Source organism: Chrysemys picta, chromosome 7 (assembly GCF_011386835.1).
Source record: "Chrysemys picta bellii isolate R12L10 chromosome 7, ASM1138683v2, whole genome shotgun sequence".
Taxonomy (NCBI): Eukaryota; Metazoa; Chordata; order Testudines; family Emydidae; genus Chrysemys; species Chrysemys picta.
Window position 1 is genome coordinate 88,592,799 of NC_088797.1, and position 16,029 is coordinate 88,608,827.

Genomic DNA, 16,029 nt, shown 5'->3' on the forward strand with positions numbered 1-16,029 from the left:
CCAAGGAGATTTTTTAAAAGAGAGAAGCCTGAAATTCCACACACTGAGGTTGGGGCACACACCAAGCCCAAATGCAAGAATCTGAGCGGCCCCATCATCAAAATGTACCGCTTAAAGGGACCTCAAGAGGTCAACTAGTCCAGCCACCTGCGCTGAGTCTGGACCAAGTACACCTAGACCATCCCTGACAGACATTTGTTTCATCTGTTCTTAAAAATCTCTGAAGGGAATTCCACAAACTCCCTTGGAAGTCTATTCCAGTGCTTAACTATCCTTATATCAGATTCCCCCCCCCCTAATATCTAATCTAAATCTCCCTTGCTGCATCTTAAGCCCATTACTTCTTATCCTGCCTTCAAGTGGTCATGGAGAACAATTGATCATCATCCTCTTTATAACAGCCATTAACATATTTGAAGACTGTTATCAGGTCCCCCCTCAGTCTTCTTTTGTCAAGACTAAACCTGAACAGTATTTTTTTAAGCCTTTCCTCATAGGTTATTTGTTATTCTCCTCTGGACTCTCTCCATTTTGTCCATATCTTTCTTAAAGTGTGGCATCCAGAACTTATGCAGTGCTCTAGCAGAGACCTCACCAGTGCTTAGTAAAGTGGACAATTACCTCCTGTGTTTAATATATAACACTCCTGTTAATACATCCCAGAATGATATTAGCCTTTTTTGCAACTGCATCACATTGTTGAGTCATTCAGTTTGTGATCCACTATAAATCCACATCCTTTTCAGCACTGCTACTGTCTAGACAGTTATTCCACATTTTGTAGATGGGGATTTGATCTTTTCCTTCCTGACTGAAGTACTGTGCTCTTGTTTTTATTTAATTTCATCTTTTTGATTTCAGACCAATTTTCCAATTTGTCAAGATCATTTTAAATTCTGTCTTCCCAAATGCTTGCCATGCTTCTCCACTTGTGTCATCTGCAAATTTTATAAGAATACTCTCCACTCCATTATCCAAGTCATTAGTGAAAATAGTGACTAGTACTGGACCCAGGACTGACCCTATGGGACCCCACTAGATACAGCCCCCAGTTTGACAGCAAACCATTAATAACTATTCTCTGAGTACGGTCTTTCAACCGGTGTTGCACCCACCTTATAGCAATTTCATTCAGGCCACCTTTCCATACTTTGTTTATGAGAATATGATGTGTGTGTCAAAAGCCTTACTAAAATCAAGATACATTATGTCTACTGCTCCCCCACCACCCCCCCCCCACTAGGCCAGTAACCCTGTCTAAAAAGGAAATTAGGTTGGTTTGGCATGATTTGTTCTTGACAAATCCATGTTTCCTATTACTTACCACCCTATTATCCTCTAGGTTCTCACACACTGATTGCTTAATACTGTAATCTGTTCCAGTATCTTGCCAGGTATCCAAGTTAGGCTGACTGGTCTATAATTCCCCAGGTCCTGTTTGTTCTCCTTTTTTAAAGATAGGTATTATGTTTGCCCTTCTCTAGTCCTCTGGGACCTCACATGTCCTCCATGAATTCTCAAAGATAACTACTAAAGGTTCCAAGATTACTTCAGAACCCTAAGGGGCATTTCATTAGGCCCTCCTGACTTCACTATATCTAATTTATCTAAATATTCTTTAACCTGTTCTTTCCTATTTTGGTTTGCAATCCTTCCCCCTTGTTGTTAATTGTGTTAAGTATCTGGTCACCATTAATCTTTTTAGTGAAGACTGAAGCAAAATAGGTATTAAACACTTCAGCCTTCTCAATGTCATAAGTCATTAAGCTCTCCTTTCCCACTAAGTAGAGGGCCTGCACTTTCCTTCACCTTTTTCCTCCTAATGGGTTACCGAACCTCTTATTTCCTTTTATGTCCCTTGGTAGGTACAACTCATTTTGTGCCTCAGTCTTTTGTGCATTAGCCTTTGTCCCTACAAGCTTGTGCTATTCTTCTGTACTCCTCCTCAGCAACTGGTCTGTTTCTGCTTTTTTCTAGAATTACTTTTAGATTTTCAGGTCATTAAAGAGCTCCTGATTGAGCAATTACCATGGGTGGTGAGTACAATAGGCCAGGGAAGTCCTTGCCTTCCCTGGCGCTGCCGTCGACACTTCGTTAGCTTTCTTTCCTTGTGAATCAGAGCAAATTCAACATTCAGTCTATCTGCGATTGAAGTAACCCTTTTTGCTTCACCTGAAAAACGTGTGGGTGGAGTTCTGGAGAATGTCTCCTTATTTTTTTCCACTCTGACTTCTGATTTGTCACATCTTTTCTGAAAGATGGCACATCCACCAGCATAGTGATCCCAACCATGCTGCCCGAAACCAAACCTAGTGCAGGGTTGAAAATAAAACATAACCAGATACCAAAACTACACCTATTTAGCCACAATAACCAGAAAAGCTTAGCACCCACAAAGAAACAAACACATGCTCTTATCTTTCTCTATCAGGATAACTTTGGGGATTTTGCTGGCTGGCTGGCTTTGAGGTATTAGTATTCATGGAGACTGGCTGGGCAGGGTGTCTCCCTTCAGGCTCACTGCTGGCAAACGGCCTCTGTGCTGTCCTGCCCCTTGTTTTTATTTCCCTATGAATCCCCTTAATTGGGTGGGTGGGGGTATTTTGAAAAAATTTCTCTCAGTGCCAGTTCAAGGCTTGAAATCTGAAAGCATGTTAAAAACATATATAGAATGAGATCCATAGAAGTACAAACACACCCTACAGTGACAGACCTGGGTGACTGCAACAGGGATAAGTCAAAGAAAGGACAGGAAGCTCAACACTGTCTTGGGCACCTCTTGCTTTTTCTCCTGTGTCCCCTTCATTTATTCTTATGTCTGGTTTTCTACTTCCCTCTGTACTTCCAATCTCTCCCCCCCCCCCCCCCAACACTTTTAGTCCCTCTTTGTCTCCTATTTTCTTATTATTTTTTAAATTACACTTGTCTCTTGCTTCAAACTCCCTTGTTCATTAATTTCAACCTCTGTACACCATCTCCTCTTCTTTATGTAGGTTGTACATTGCTCCACACAAGTCTTGACTTGCTACAAGTCTTCAAAGCACCTAGCATACCATCAGTGCACTATATAAATTGTGATAACAATCTCTCCTTTCCCCTTTGTTGTCTGACTCCCCTTTATTCACTTCAATTTTCAACATATCTGTTTGCATGTTCCTGTGTCTCACTGGCTCTCCCTTCCTTGCTGCTTCTCTTATATTCCACTCATACACACACACCAATCAACCTGTGCTGGCCCTCTTGCAACAGTCTGTTTCCCCTGGGCCATCATCTCTCTTCAGCCTAGAGTACTGCCTCCACATTTCTTGTCATGTTCAGGGCTGTCCTCCCTCCAACTCCTCCTAACCCTGGTAGTTGGGCTTGCTTTCTTCCTTTCCCCATCACGACAGCTGGGCTCCTCTCTTTCCCCAGCCTCCCCTCCTCTGTGTACTAGCTTGGTGGAACTCAACAGGATCCTAACATTCAAAGCTATTCACAAGTTTGAGCTGCACCTTTGGGCTCCTTTCCTAATCTGCTGCATGCACAGCCTGAGGCTGTTCCTGGGGGTTCTTGTGCTCCCGCCTGCAGGCACCATATGGCTGCCGGTAGGGGACAGGTCTTGGCATTCACTTGCAGGGTATGCCTTGTTGGCCTTGCAGCCCTGCACGAGCTATGTACTCCATAACGGTTGTAGCTTGGGCTCTGTTTGTGCTCCTTTCCCCAGCCACATTCACTCCATAGGCAGGCTGTATCCTGGACCCCTCTCCTTCCATTCATGAGCAACTTTGAAGTGACTACAGCAACTGATTGCAGGGAAAGAGGCCCTAGGAAAGTATTTTATGTATTTCTGTATGTCTTAATGCAACTTAATAGATGGGAAACAATCGGCACCAGGTGACCAGCCAACTCTCCACAAACCCCAGCAAGTGCTGCCCGGACTACTAAGGTTTGGAAGGTTGGCACGGGAGTATTTACTAACTAGCTCTCCTCTAGCGCAAATCTATAGCGCTCCCGGTTTCCCCATTTGTAGAGAGTGAAACCGAAGCACACAGCTGCTCCCTGGGCTCCTCCTATCTGTCCACTCCTAGGCCCCCCTAGCTACCCCGCACGGGCTTGCTGCATTCCCAGCTCCCCCGACTGACTGCTCCCAGCACCACCTGGTGCTCCCCCTGCTCCCGGGTTAGTCTCTAACTCCTACCGCTATTCGGGGAGCGCCCTTGCCTAGCCCTATGGCCGCACGCATTTCATCGGAAGGTGCCCGCCTTGCACCGCCCACTCCGACAGCAGCTGATCTCCCCGAGGCGCTTGTAACTGTCTCCGCCTCCTGTCGGCCTGATGAACCGCCGGCAACCCCCTTCCCCTGCTAGTCAGCGGGCTTGCAAAATCGCTGAGCTCAGCATGTCTGCTTTAGGGGGCCTGTGCGTACGGACCGTCCCCTATGCAAATCCCCTCCCTCCCAAGGAATACGCCTTGGATGGCACGTTCCTGCTCAGGCGTGCGCTTAACCCTTTGCAGGGACAAAGCGCCTGTCTTGTACTGCATGCAACGCTTCTCAGTGTGGACATGTTTAATGCTCAATTCTGCCTCAGATTCCACTAGCTCGTATCAAAACATAAAATAAGGCTAAAGAGACAAACGGAAGCAAACAAGAATCCCATCCTAACTGTGGAAATGAGACCAAACTGGGACGGACACTAATCAGCTCAGTTCACCTTTGCCCGTAAAAGAAAATACCCATCAATAACTCATTCATTATTGCTGGCTTTAAATGCAATGTGAAGTATGAAAACCACTATCAACCAAATAAATTAGGTGCAACGGTTAAATCTATATCAACTGGGTACATGAGTTTAAGCCCTTAAGATATCTGCTATAAGCTTTTCATACGGTACTACTTTAATTTCACTCTTCTCCAGGCGTCCTTGAAAACAGCCCTTCATTTGCAAAGGATCCCCACGACCATCATACCACTCCCCTCTCCCCCACTTTTTTTTTTTTTGGGTACAGATCGATGTAAAGTCAAGAATCTAATCTTTAGGATGGGATAGGTTGGGGGAGGGACCTACAGAAACTAGATCCAGCAGGCAGCAGCCAGACCAGAAAGTCTGTGCAAACAACTCATTGTATTTTGGAGTTGGTTAGGGCTTTTTAAACTGAGTATTTTTATGATTTTATCCAGTTCCAGTATTGTGAAAAACAGCACAGGTATCACAAAAGATTCATGTTACTAATAGTGAAAAGCAAATAGAAAAATAGAGCTTTGTGTTTATTTTTCTTTCACATAATTGGTTCTACATCTAGTGCTCCAAATTCGGATAGCTTACAGAAATAGTCGCAAAAGAGTTTAACAAGTGCAATCTAAATTAGGAAAATAAAACAAGTAAAACAAAGTATATTTATTATACCCACAGAAAGGCTGTGATTATGTAGTGACTTGTAAGTACTGTTATTTTATTTAAGAAATGGAAAAGTACACTAGTTTAAAATTTTTACAGTAACTTAATTTCTATATAAGAATTTGACACAGTCATGTCTTTCAATAAGTGAGGAATCCAAACTGTACAGGGCTAAATTCTGCTCTCACTTACAATGATTGCACCTGTATCCTGAGAAGAGCTTTTGGCTCGTAAATCTCACCTGGAACCAAACACTTTCACTGCATCACACCCAACAGGAACTTTACTACAGCAAATTAATTTGCACAGTACTTTGAAGATGGAAAGGACTATGTAAATGTTAAGTATTAGTGACATTAGATGTGGTCTTTTAAGGAGCTTTGCATCATCAAAGTCTTATTGAAATCAATGGGATTTGAGGGCATTCAGCAAAACTAAAGGATTGAGGCCAATGTGAGCAAAAAAACTTCACAGCAAATTACATCCCTAAGGGCTTCTCCTCTATGCAAGGCATTATCATTAAAAAGAAAAATTTACACCCAATACAACTTCAGATTTTTTTAACCCAATGTTTCCCTGATATTTTTCTTAGAAACTTCCTTTCCTTAATTGCTTCTAATTATTCTTTATTATAATTAATAATTAAATCAATAGCTCATGTAAAACTCTAATACTACTCTTCCCTCTTTGGAGTTTTGACCCTTTAGATAGAGTACTTGTAGACTATTAGCACATCTCCCTTTTTTCATTAGCTAGCCATGATACACAATCAGTTGTTTTAACAAATGGGGAAAGAGATGCAGAAATTTATCCAGTGTTCTGACAGTCACCCAGAAAGTCATTGGCACAGCCCCAGAAGTAACACTGAGGTCTCTTGACTCTCCATTCTCTGCCCTATCCAATGGGCTATTCAGGCTCTCAATACACTATATACATAATTTAGTAATACTTTTGGCTTCTATATAGATGAGCTGATCTTCCAGAACTAGTGAATCTGTATTGTGTTTCAGATCCTGTCCACATTCCCACCCCCCTAAAATATCTCACTGTTTCTATCTCTAGTTCAGCTTCACAAGTAACTACCATGTCATTTAAATATGCTCTTCGCAGAATTAAATTGCATGCTGGCTAACACACCAGCAGCTACCCTACATTGATAGTCCAATCATTGCTTTCACCTGTGCAGATGAATCAGCGGTAGCAATGGTGGAAAATTTTAGGCAAAACTCTTCTAGCAATGACACCCTCATCTGTCTGCCCTCAACTTATTCTACTAACAACTAGCATAAAATTTCATTGCATGTTGCATATATTATCATCAGCAGTAAGGAACTTGCACTGGCATCTATAACATTGAACTGGTGCCAGACTGACTGCAGACAAAATTACCTGTTTCTAGTAGATGGAATTGAGATCAGTGGCAGTGAACTAATTGTTCTTCAAATTGAGATCAAATGAGCTATGAAGTTCCCCAAATAATCTGCAGCAAGCAAAAATTGCGTCAGGAAATACTGGCAAAATAACAGTTTGAGCTTAATCCATATTCCTAAACCATCTATCTTGGAGGTCTTAGTCTAGTCTCTGCTGTATCCTGCATGTATACTCCACTCTGCTTACTGTGGCACTATTATCAGTCTCTGCTCAGTAAGGACAGTACCTAAAATAGCTCATTAAATAGATTAAGAATTTGGTCAATGTCATGACAAACCTGTAATCAGTATCACAGTAAGACAAACATATTAGAGATTTTCATTTTGCCATTTCTCCCAGATACTTAATACTTATCAGGTTCTAATCTTTAAAAGTTAACAGTAATAGTGATCTACACATATATACAGGGCCGGTGCAACCCATTAGGCGACCTAGGCGGTCACCTAGGGTGCTAACATTTGGGGGGCGGCGACCGCGGCGGCCGGAGCTTCGGCCACCCCGGTTGTCGGCGGTATTTCGGGAGCGGGACCTTCCGCCGCCTCTGTTGGGGGTGGCATTTCGGGGGCGGCAAAAAAGCTGGCGGCGCTCCTGCATATATAACACAATTTTCAGGGAAATCTCAAAAGGGTTTTATAAACATTAAATAATCCTCACATGACCAGTTTAGCGATATGGAAACATCACCACCCCCATTTTACAGATTAGTTAACTGAAGCAAAAAGAGATTAATTTGATCTTTTCAAGAATCACACAGTGAGGCCTTGTCCACACTTAAAAGGTTTTGGGGTATACCAGCAGAGCAATACTGGCAGCATCCACTGCCCCATCCCCCATGGAGAGACAGTTTATACCAGCTAATGATTGCTTTTGCCAGTATAGTTTAAAGCACTTCCCTGAATTATGGACAGGTCCTCATAATCCCCTGCTCTAAACTCCAGACAACATTCCCTCTTGGTGCAGTAAAGTGTCAAACATTTAAAAACCTACTCCTTCTTTTATATACAAAGCTTAATTTGGATTTTGGACAATCATCTTTTATGACCAAGTCATTTTTCAGAAATGCAGTACACTATAACCATCACAGTTAATACTCTAACCATCCACTACCACTATGACCCTGTGCCCTGAGCCTCATATTTGATATATAATCCTGAGTAGTACAAAAGAAAGAGAGAATGAATCAGCAGTCAGGATGCTGGTACAAGTGAATATTTGCTTCAAAGATTTTTAGAAGTCACTGAAATAAGGATTAGGTTCAAGAGTTGCAGGCCCAGTATACTTTCCCCCCATGCTTGTGCAATTAAAAAAAATGAGTGAACTGATTTTACTCAGTCTTAAAGTAATAATAAATTCATCTTTGGACTGGGACAAAGCATGTAAACTTTTACCCAAAATGGTGATTTTTTTTAGAGTTGTGGGAACAATTGGAAATATCAGGTGACTCATATGGAATTCTCAATGTGGCCACTACTAAGCAAATTCTCTTATTATACATTGCACATTCATGTTTTGTGTTAACCCAAATGTTGCCAGGAAGCCAGATTAATGATACAATTATCAATGAATGAATCTGGTTTAAGTCTGAAAATGTGAGTGCTAAATGTATTGTGCTTGCAAGCTCTGCACCTCCAGTGACCAGTTTCGGACTAGTTTAGGTCAATTTCACAACACAGAGCTATTACATTCACAGGCAGCCACAGAGAGTGAGAACAGCATGTTAACATACTGTAGAATGGCTGGTAGCTTGTTTTATGGTATCCAATAAAGATACTGAAAAATGTCTATAGAAGAGGTATTCTTAAACATTTTTATATCATGGATTACATCTGAATTGAAAGACGGTTTCATGAACTCACTTCCTCTTCCATTTGCTATCCGATGAACCACCTCCCATCCCATTCACAATTATATAATGTCCCTGTAGCAAATGACAGCAATTGCATCCATTGAAAAATAATATTAGGAAAGTATTTAATGGAAGCAGTTGCTTGTAGTTAGTTGCTGCAGGAATGTTATGTGGTTACAAATGGGAGGAGAAGTAAACCAGGGTGAATGAGAGGAAGGTGTCTATATTTAATGCTGTGTTGATTGTCTTGCAATTTTCACATGCTTTAATATGCAGAAATGATAATTTATTAATTTATCAATAATAATATTCTTCCCTACAACCCCAAGATTTGTTCTGCAATGCTGTTTCCATTCATCTGAGAACCAGAGTTCAGTCCATAATCCCTGCCCTCTTTCATAGTCAACATCTTCAGCAATGCTAAGTTGTTCTATAGCTATACTCGAGGGGTAGGCAAACTTTTTGGGCTGAGGGCCACATCTGGGTATGGAAATTGTATGGTGGGCCATGAATGCTCACGAAATTGGGGGTTGGGGTGCGGGAAGGGGTGAGGGCTCCGGCTGGAGGTGCGGGCTCTGGATAGGGCCAGAAATTAGGAGTTCAGGGTTTGGGAGGCGGCTCCGGGCTCATTGTTGAGGTGCGGGGGAGGGGTGAGGGCTGGGGATGCGGTTGGGGGTGCAGGAGATGCTCTGGGCAGAGATCGAGGGGTTTGGAGGCTGGGAGGGGGATCAGGACTGGGTCAGGGGATTGGGGCACGGGAGGGGGTCAGGGATGCAGGATCTGGGTGGTGCCTGCCTGAAGCAGCTCCTATGTACCCCCTCCGGCTTGTACTTGGAGGTGCAGCCAGGCAGCTCTGCGCACTGCCCCGTCCTCAGGTGCCACCACTGCAGTTCCCATTGGCCATGATTCCTGGCCAGTGGGAGCTGTGGGGGTGGCCGTTGGGGCGGGGGCAGCATGCAGAGCCCCCTGGTTGCCCCTACGTGTAGGAGCTGGAGGGGGGACATGCCGCTGCTTCTGGGAGCTACGACATACGCGGAGCGGGGCAAGCCCGCAACCCCGCTCCCTGGCAGGAGCTCGAGGGCCAGATTAAAACATCTGAAGGGCAGGATGCAGCCCCTGGGCCGTAGTTTGCCCACCCCTGCTATAGTCCATAGCTAACCAGACAGAAAATAGCAGGGGCTATAACTCAAATGTCATAATCAGGACTATCATTACTATATAGATTTATAGACAAATATAGACTGGACAGGCAGTTACCTAAGCCAGAACAAATGTGGTAAGGGCAGCAAAATGCATATGTCTGTAAGTAAAATCAGTATTCATGAAAGGTGCTCGATCAAGAATCATCACAAGTACTCAAGACTGAAGTCCTCAGTTTACCCAAACCACTGATTTGCAATTCCGATTCAGTCCTTTGACTGTTGGGCCTGACAAGTATGCCGACGGTTATAGTGCATTTTGACCTCAAGGAACTACACAGTGATCACCAACTCAGTTAATTGAGGCTACCAGACAACTATCCAGGAGAAATGACTTTCAGCCTCTAGCAGCCTGCTATAGATTTGGTGAGCTATGTAGAGAGGCAACAAGATGTTTAATAACTGTCTTTTGTGTGAATGAGGGCAGGTCAAGACGAACAGTTATCTCCAGTTAGTGTCTCATCTCATAGCAACAAGCTATGGACCTATGGAAAAAGGTGTTTTGCTAACTGATTTGGAATGAAGGCTCCTGTGATGAGCACACTGCACAAACCCCTCTACGTTTGAATTTGGCTCTCATGCTAGCACCACTGATTCTGTATGCCACAATACAGACACTTCCTACAGCAATGGAAGAGTTTCTTCCTTCACTGTAGGTAATCCACCTCCTCAAGCAGCAGTAGCTAGGTTAATGGAAAAAGAACAGGAGTACTTGTGGCACCTTAGAGACTAACAAATTTGCATCTGTATGCATCCGAAGAAGTGGGCTGTAGTCCACGAAAGCTTATGCTCTAATAAATTTGTTAGTCTCTAAGGTGCCACAAGTACTCCTGCTCTTTTTGCGGATACAGACTAACACGGCTTCTACTCTGAAACCTAGGTTAATGGAAGAAACCTAAGGCTTAGGTCCGCATAGCTACAGCGCTCATGGGAGCGTGCCACTCAAAATGTTACGTGTAGACCAGGCCTATAATGGGGAGACCTTGTGTGTAATTGCTTCTGTTTACTTAGGGGAATTATTTTACTGTTTTTCAATGTTGTTTTTCCTTGGTTTGTGGCTTTTTAGGTGGGTTGTTTCTCAATTTAGGTGGAAATGTTTATTTTTTTCTCCATTTTCTTTCAGCTCCCACACCTCTTTCTTATTTCAGAGAGATTATTTTCTCATTTTCAGAATTATTTTAAACAATCTGTGTATTGAATATGCGGGCATGGACTCATCTCTGTGGAGTTGAGATGTAGGACAGCAGACAGGAGTGTGGCTCTTAGGCCAGAAAAGGTAGCTATCTAACTACATACACACTAGTACATCAATCCAAGAGTTAAAGTTAATAATAACTAATGGTATAATCAAAGAGCTCACTGGCTGCATTACACTTAGGTTTTAATCTGTGAAACTGAAGAAAACATGTTTTCTTGCAGACTAGACTGCGTCAAGCTTTAAGCCTTCGTTTTAAAGGTTATACGGTTGATTGTTCCTGTTGTAGACTTGCTAGTTTCTCTCTGATGAAACGATCTGCTTTATTGCAGTTGCTGGGGATTTTTTCTCTCCAACTCGTTCCTCATGATGCAATTTTCCCAGTCATTTACACAAAGCAGCCACAGATTTCAGGACGGACGCTAGGACCCTGCGGATGGGCTGCAGCTAGCGTCGGATTGTTTACCTTAGAAGTTAGCTTTATACGTGCAGAATTCACCGTGTCCCCTGAATTCCCATAAGCAGAATTGCAACAACCAAATTAACTTATCGACTCGAATGATCAATAGCATGATCAGGCGTTCAACCCCTTCCACCATGCCCTCCCCTCCCCCCCTCGAAAAAATCGGTTGACGTAAAGGAGGTGCAATAAACTAGTTTCGCAATAGGCTTTAAGGACTAAAAGTTAGGAAAACCATGCACTAATGTCCTGACCTTGATTGTGCACGAAGTAATCCAAGGCTGGAATGTGTTAGCTCAATGTACAGTTGGAAAGGCACACTTTATAGTGTGTTAGGATGGGAAAAAAATCTTTAGGATTTCTGGAAATAAACTCACACTTCGCTTCTCTATAAGATTACATCAAACAGTTGATGAAATTTACTGTAGCAGCTTTCGTGTTGAGATGATTAATGGGTTTTCATATATACCCATCCGAATTCATCGCATTCTTTAAAACGAACCCCAATACCGAAACACCTACCAGCAGGGAGATTTTTATTCGTAGTTTGGAGTGGGTTGAACTGATTTTATATGAAGCCATCACTTGTCTTTGTTACAGCACTTAACCGATATTCGAAGGTTTCTTTCATGTTACAAATGGTAACTCTGAACACAGATCCCTTTTCTCCCAAACTGCCTGAAGAGTGTCCATCTGAACACGTCTTCCTTTGGAAAAATTATCCAGCAAGACAGAAACAGCATGATAATGGGGAATGGTGCGTGTGGGGGAGGGGCGGAGACACAATTAAGATTAATAAAAGTTGGCTAAAATAAGTAACAGTTATTTTTCCTATCACCACCCTGATCCTTTCAATCTCTACGAGCAAAAGGCACCCACTTGTGCTGGGTCGGAGAGTTAAGCTAGGGCTCAGATCCCCCAGTACAATACAATGTTACTTTGTGTAGCCCAGTCTATAGCAGCTAGGTTACAGGCAGAAACGAGAGGCTTATGCTTTCCGCAGTGAACGAGCCTTTCGGGTGCACGGGCTCGCTCCGTGCCATGCCCCAGCCCAACCAAGCCCTGAGAATCTGCAATAAACACCCCCCCCCCCTTAATCATGTTCCTCCGCATCCCCAAGGCCTCTCCGCCCGCAGCTCAGACTCCATCCACAATGGGGGGCGGAGCCCCGGCTGCTGTAACCGGGCAGGAGAGAACGCTGCGAACGTGCGCCTGCCTGCCATTGGCCGAGCCCGGCACACACTCCCGGCTCGCGACTGGTGGCTGCAGCACTAGAGGCCGGATCGGGGTTTCTGGCTGAGCAGGGAGGGGGCGGCCGCTCCTGAACTGTCTATTTAAAGAGCTCAAGCCGGGTTAGGGGGACACCAGCGCCGAGAAGGGGGAACTCAGTGCATGCACAGCACTATCCCCGCCCGTACCAGCAGCCTCCAATCGTCCCCGGGAGCGGCACTTCGACTACCTCTTCCACCGCCTCCGGCTGCTCCCAGCCCGGATCCCACGGCCCGGTAAGTATCGCGCTGGGGTTGTCTTTCCTGTCCGAGGCACAGCGCTCCGCTCCCTTTCATTCTCTCTGCGGGTTGTTTCGCTAGATGATCATCGGTGTAAACCGCCCGAGGTCTACGTCTCTGTTGCATTCGAGATCTTTCTGCATGACCGTGAACTAACAGCGCTAGAGCCGTGCGTTACTGACCCCCTCTTTCTGTGCTGGCCTTGGATTGCAGGACCTGTATTTTGTGCTGATCTCCGCATCCCCACTTCCACTCCGGAGGGTGACCAGCAGCAGCGATGCCAGGCGTGTGGGACAGCTTCTCTTCCTCGCTGCCTCCCATTCCAGAGCAGAGAGAGAACCAGCCCTCACCCATCTTCTCCCGGGGAAAGAGCTGGCAGCAGGAAGTGCCCGATCGCTGTGTCCGAGCGGAGAGCTCCGATTGTGAATCCCTGGACAGCAGCTTGAGCTGTGACGGAGGTAAGTACTGTAGATTTTAGGATTGAAACTTCATGTTCTTTGATGTTTTGAGTTAAACTATAACGAACAATTTAGGGTGGTATTATCCAAATTTAAGAAGGGTACACACTTCCTAAAAATATTTTTTTTCTAAACTGTGTCCAGTTAATATACTTTAAAACACAATTCAAATAGCAAAATGAATGTACACCAGAGCTGTAATTCAGTAAAGCTAAAATACACAACGGGAGAGGTTTAAGCTTAATAAAAATATTGTCCCATAAAACTCTAGCAGCCCTTCTTTCCCTATCCCACAATACTGTTCTTTATCACCTAGTACTTTACATTCTTCTCTCACAGAAAAGCTGCTTCAGTTCATAGACTGATCAGTTTGCTTTCCCTTAACATTTGGTCCTTTGTAGCAACTTTTACTAGGGAGTTTGTGAAACAAAAGCCAGTTTAATAAACTAGCCAATACTGACCTGCCTTCTTTGATTTTCATTCACAGATGCAGAGTACCTGGATGAAGTTTCTCTGCCAGACTTTGACTTGTTAAATGACCCAGAAGATGAACTCCTATGTAATAATCTCATGAAACTAATCCAAGTCAGTCTGAACAAAGCCAATATCAATTCCAGGCGTTGCTCCAGACTTGTGATGCCAAGCCAACTCGTCACTCAAGTCAGCAAAGAGCTGCTTCACCTGGCTTATAGTGAGCCCTGTGGCCTGAGAGGTGCCCTCATTGACCTGTGTGTTGAACAAGGGAAGGGGTGTCACAGTGTGGGGCAGATTGCAGTGGATCCGAATCTTGTGCCTACTTTCCAGCTGACCCTTGTGTTAAGATTGGACTCCCGGCTCTGGCCTAAAATCCAGGGACTTCTTAGCTCTGGGACTTCTTTCACTCCTGGCTTCAGTCAGTCGCTGAAGCTGAGCACTGGATTCAGAGTCATTAAAAAGAAGCTTTACAGCTCTGAGCAGTTGCTAATAGAGGAGTGTTGAAGGCGCCTCATAGAGGAATAACTGATCATTACTCTTTAAACTGGTGTAGAGCACCAGGAGAAACTGGAGTGACAACTTACTTAAGTGCTTTGAAAGAGTGAACATAAGCTGGTTAAAATGTGGCAACTCTTTAGAGTCACCAAGGTTAGGTTAGTTTGGAGCATGATTGTACAATTATAGAAGGAAATAGTCCAAACAGAGAGGGAGGGCAAGGAGGAAGCTTGCTGGAAAACAAAACTGCACCCTGTTTCCCTCACTCTCAGAGTGGGCATAGATCACAAGTGAGTGCTAGCTGTAACCTTTCAGTGATTGTAGGACAACTTTTTATTGTACTGACTTCAGTTAGTCTTGTGACAGTGCTGATGCCAGATGCAGCAGCAGGGCTGCTTTGGGGGTAGACAATCTCCCTATTCCTGGCTGATTTTTTTTTTTTAATAACAAAATACATTGTAATCAATGGGTTTTTTGCGGGGGGAGGGTGGTGCATGTGTATGAGTGAATGGTGGTTAAACTTAGGTCTAATGGGATCAAGTATATGTCAAAGATGATGCTCCACTACTGACATTAGGGCAGCTATCTATAGACTCCAAGTGAATGTAGAAGCAGAAGTTGTTGGGTTGTTGTAATCACTTCATATCTTTGATGCTTGAAGAAAATGCTGCTGGGAGCTGCCTACAGCACTCCAATACTGCATGCCAGAGGGAGGTGTGATGTGATGCTAGGATGAGGGCAGGAACCCTCACAAACAACCTATATGATATGCCATGTAATGCTTCCGTTGATTACAGTTTACATTAATACACTTGATGTTCAAGTGGAAGCCTTTCTATGCAATTGTATTGTTTTTTGGGTGTTTTTTTTACTTTTCTAATAAAACCTTTCTAATTGACAACTTGTCTCTTTTTAGTTTCTCCTATTTAACATATCTGAGCAATATCACTTGAAAGGTAGTGGACACTTCCCCTCGCGTTGTAGGTTTAGAGTATCTTGCATAAACCATGGTGAGGGCCATGTCTTGCTTTACAAACACCATAGTACCGTAATCCATTACCAGCAGCGCTGATTTTCAGCAGTGCCACTGAGCATGAGTAAAGGTGGCAGAATCTGTTTCTTAACGTAGCTCAGACACCTGGCATTTTTGGGAGACCTTTCTCTTTTCCTGAACTATATGGTCTCAGAATTATGTGCCTCAAGTTCCTCAACCATTTGAAATAGTAAAGTACAATATTAACAAGAGATGTACAATCCTATTTCAATTTCTAATTTGCAGGACATTTAAAATTGATAGAGGTAAATCACTCTAATGAAGTCCTAGAGCACCCAAATGAGCTCTCCCCATAGAAGATTGGTGTCTGCCACTTTAGGGAAGAGCATATGACAGTATTAATGTTCCTAGGGCAGTGGCATTAGAACATGATACTCTGATTTCCAGCTTACCACTAACAAAGGGATAAAAAGCTATTACAAAATCCTGCTTCTGCCTGAGGCAATGTACCCACTCCCCTTCTCTTGGAGGTTCTTAGCCATCCTAAGTATTTTCATTTTGGAAATATCCTTCACTCATAAAGAAAGGTACAGT

The 16,029-nt window shown here is 43.7% G+C and overlaps 1 protein-coding gene across 1 annotated transcript; it reads left to right on the top strand.

The window, feature by feature from the left end:
* The first annotated feature begins 12,773 nt into the window (after positions 1-12,773).
* DDIT4 (DNA damage inducible transcript 4) lies at positions 12,774-15,342 on the top strand. The gene is made up of 3 exons (XM_005281843.4): positions 12,774-13,011; positions 13,228-13,472; positions 13,960-15,342. The coding sequence occupies exons 2-3, from the start codon at positions 13,292-13,294 to the stop codon at positions 14,448-14,450; spliced, it is 672 nt and encodes a 223-aa protein (XP_005281900.1). The 5' UTR covers positions 12,774-13,011; positions 13,228-13,291; the 3' UTR covers positions 14,451-15,342.
* Positions 15,343-16,029: the final 687 nt, after the last annotated feature.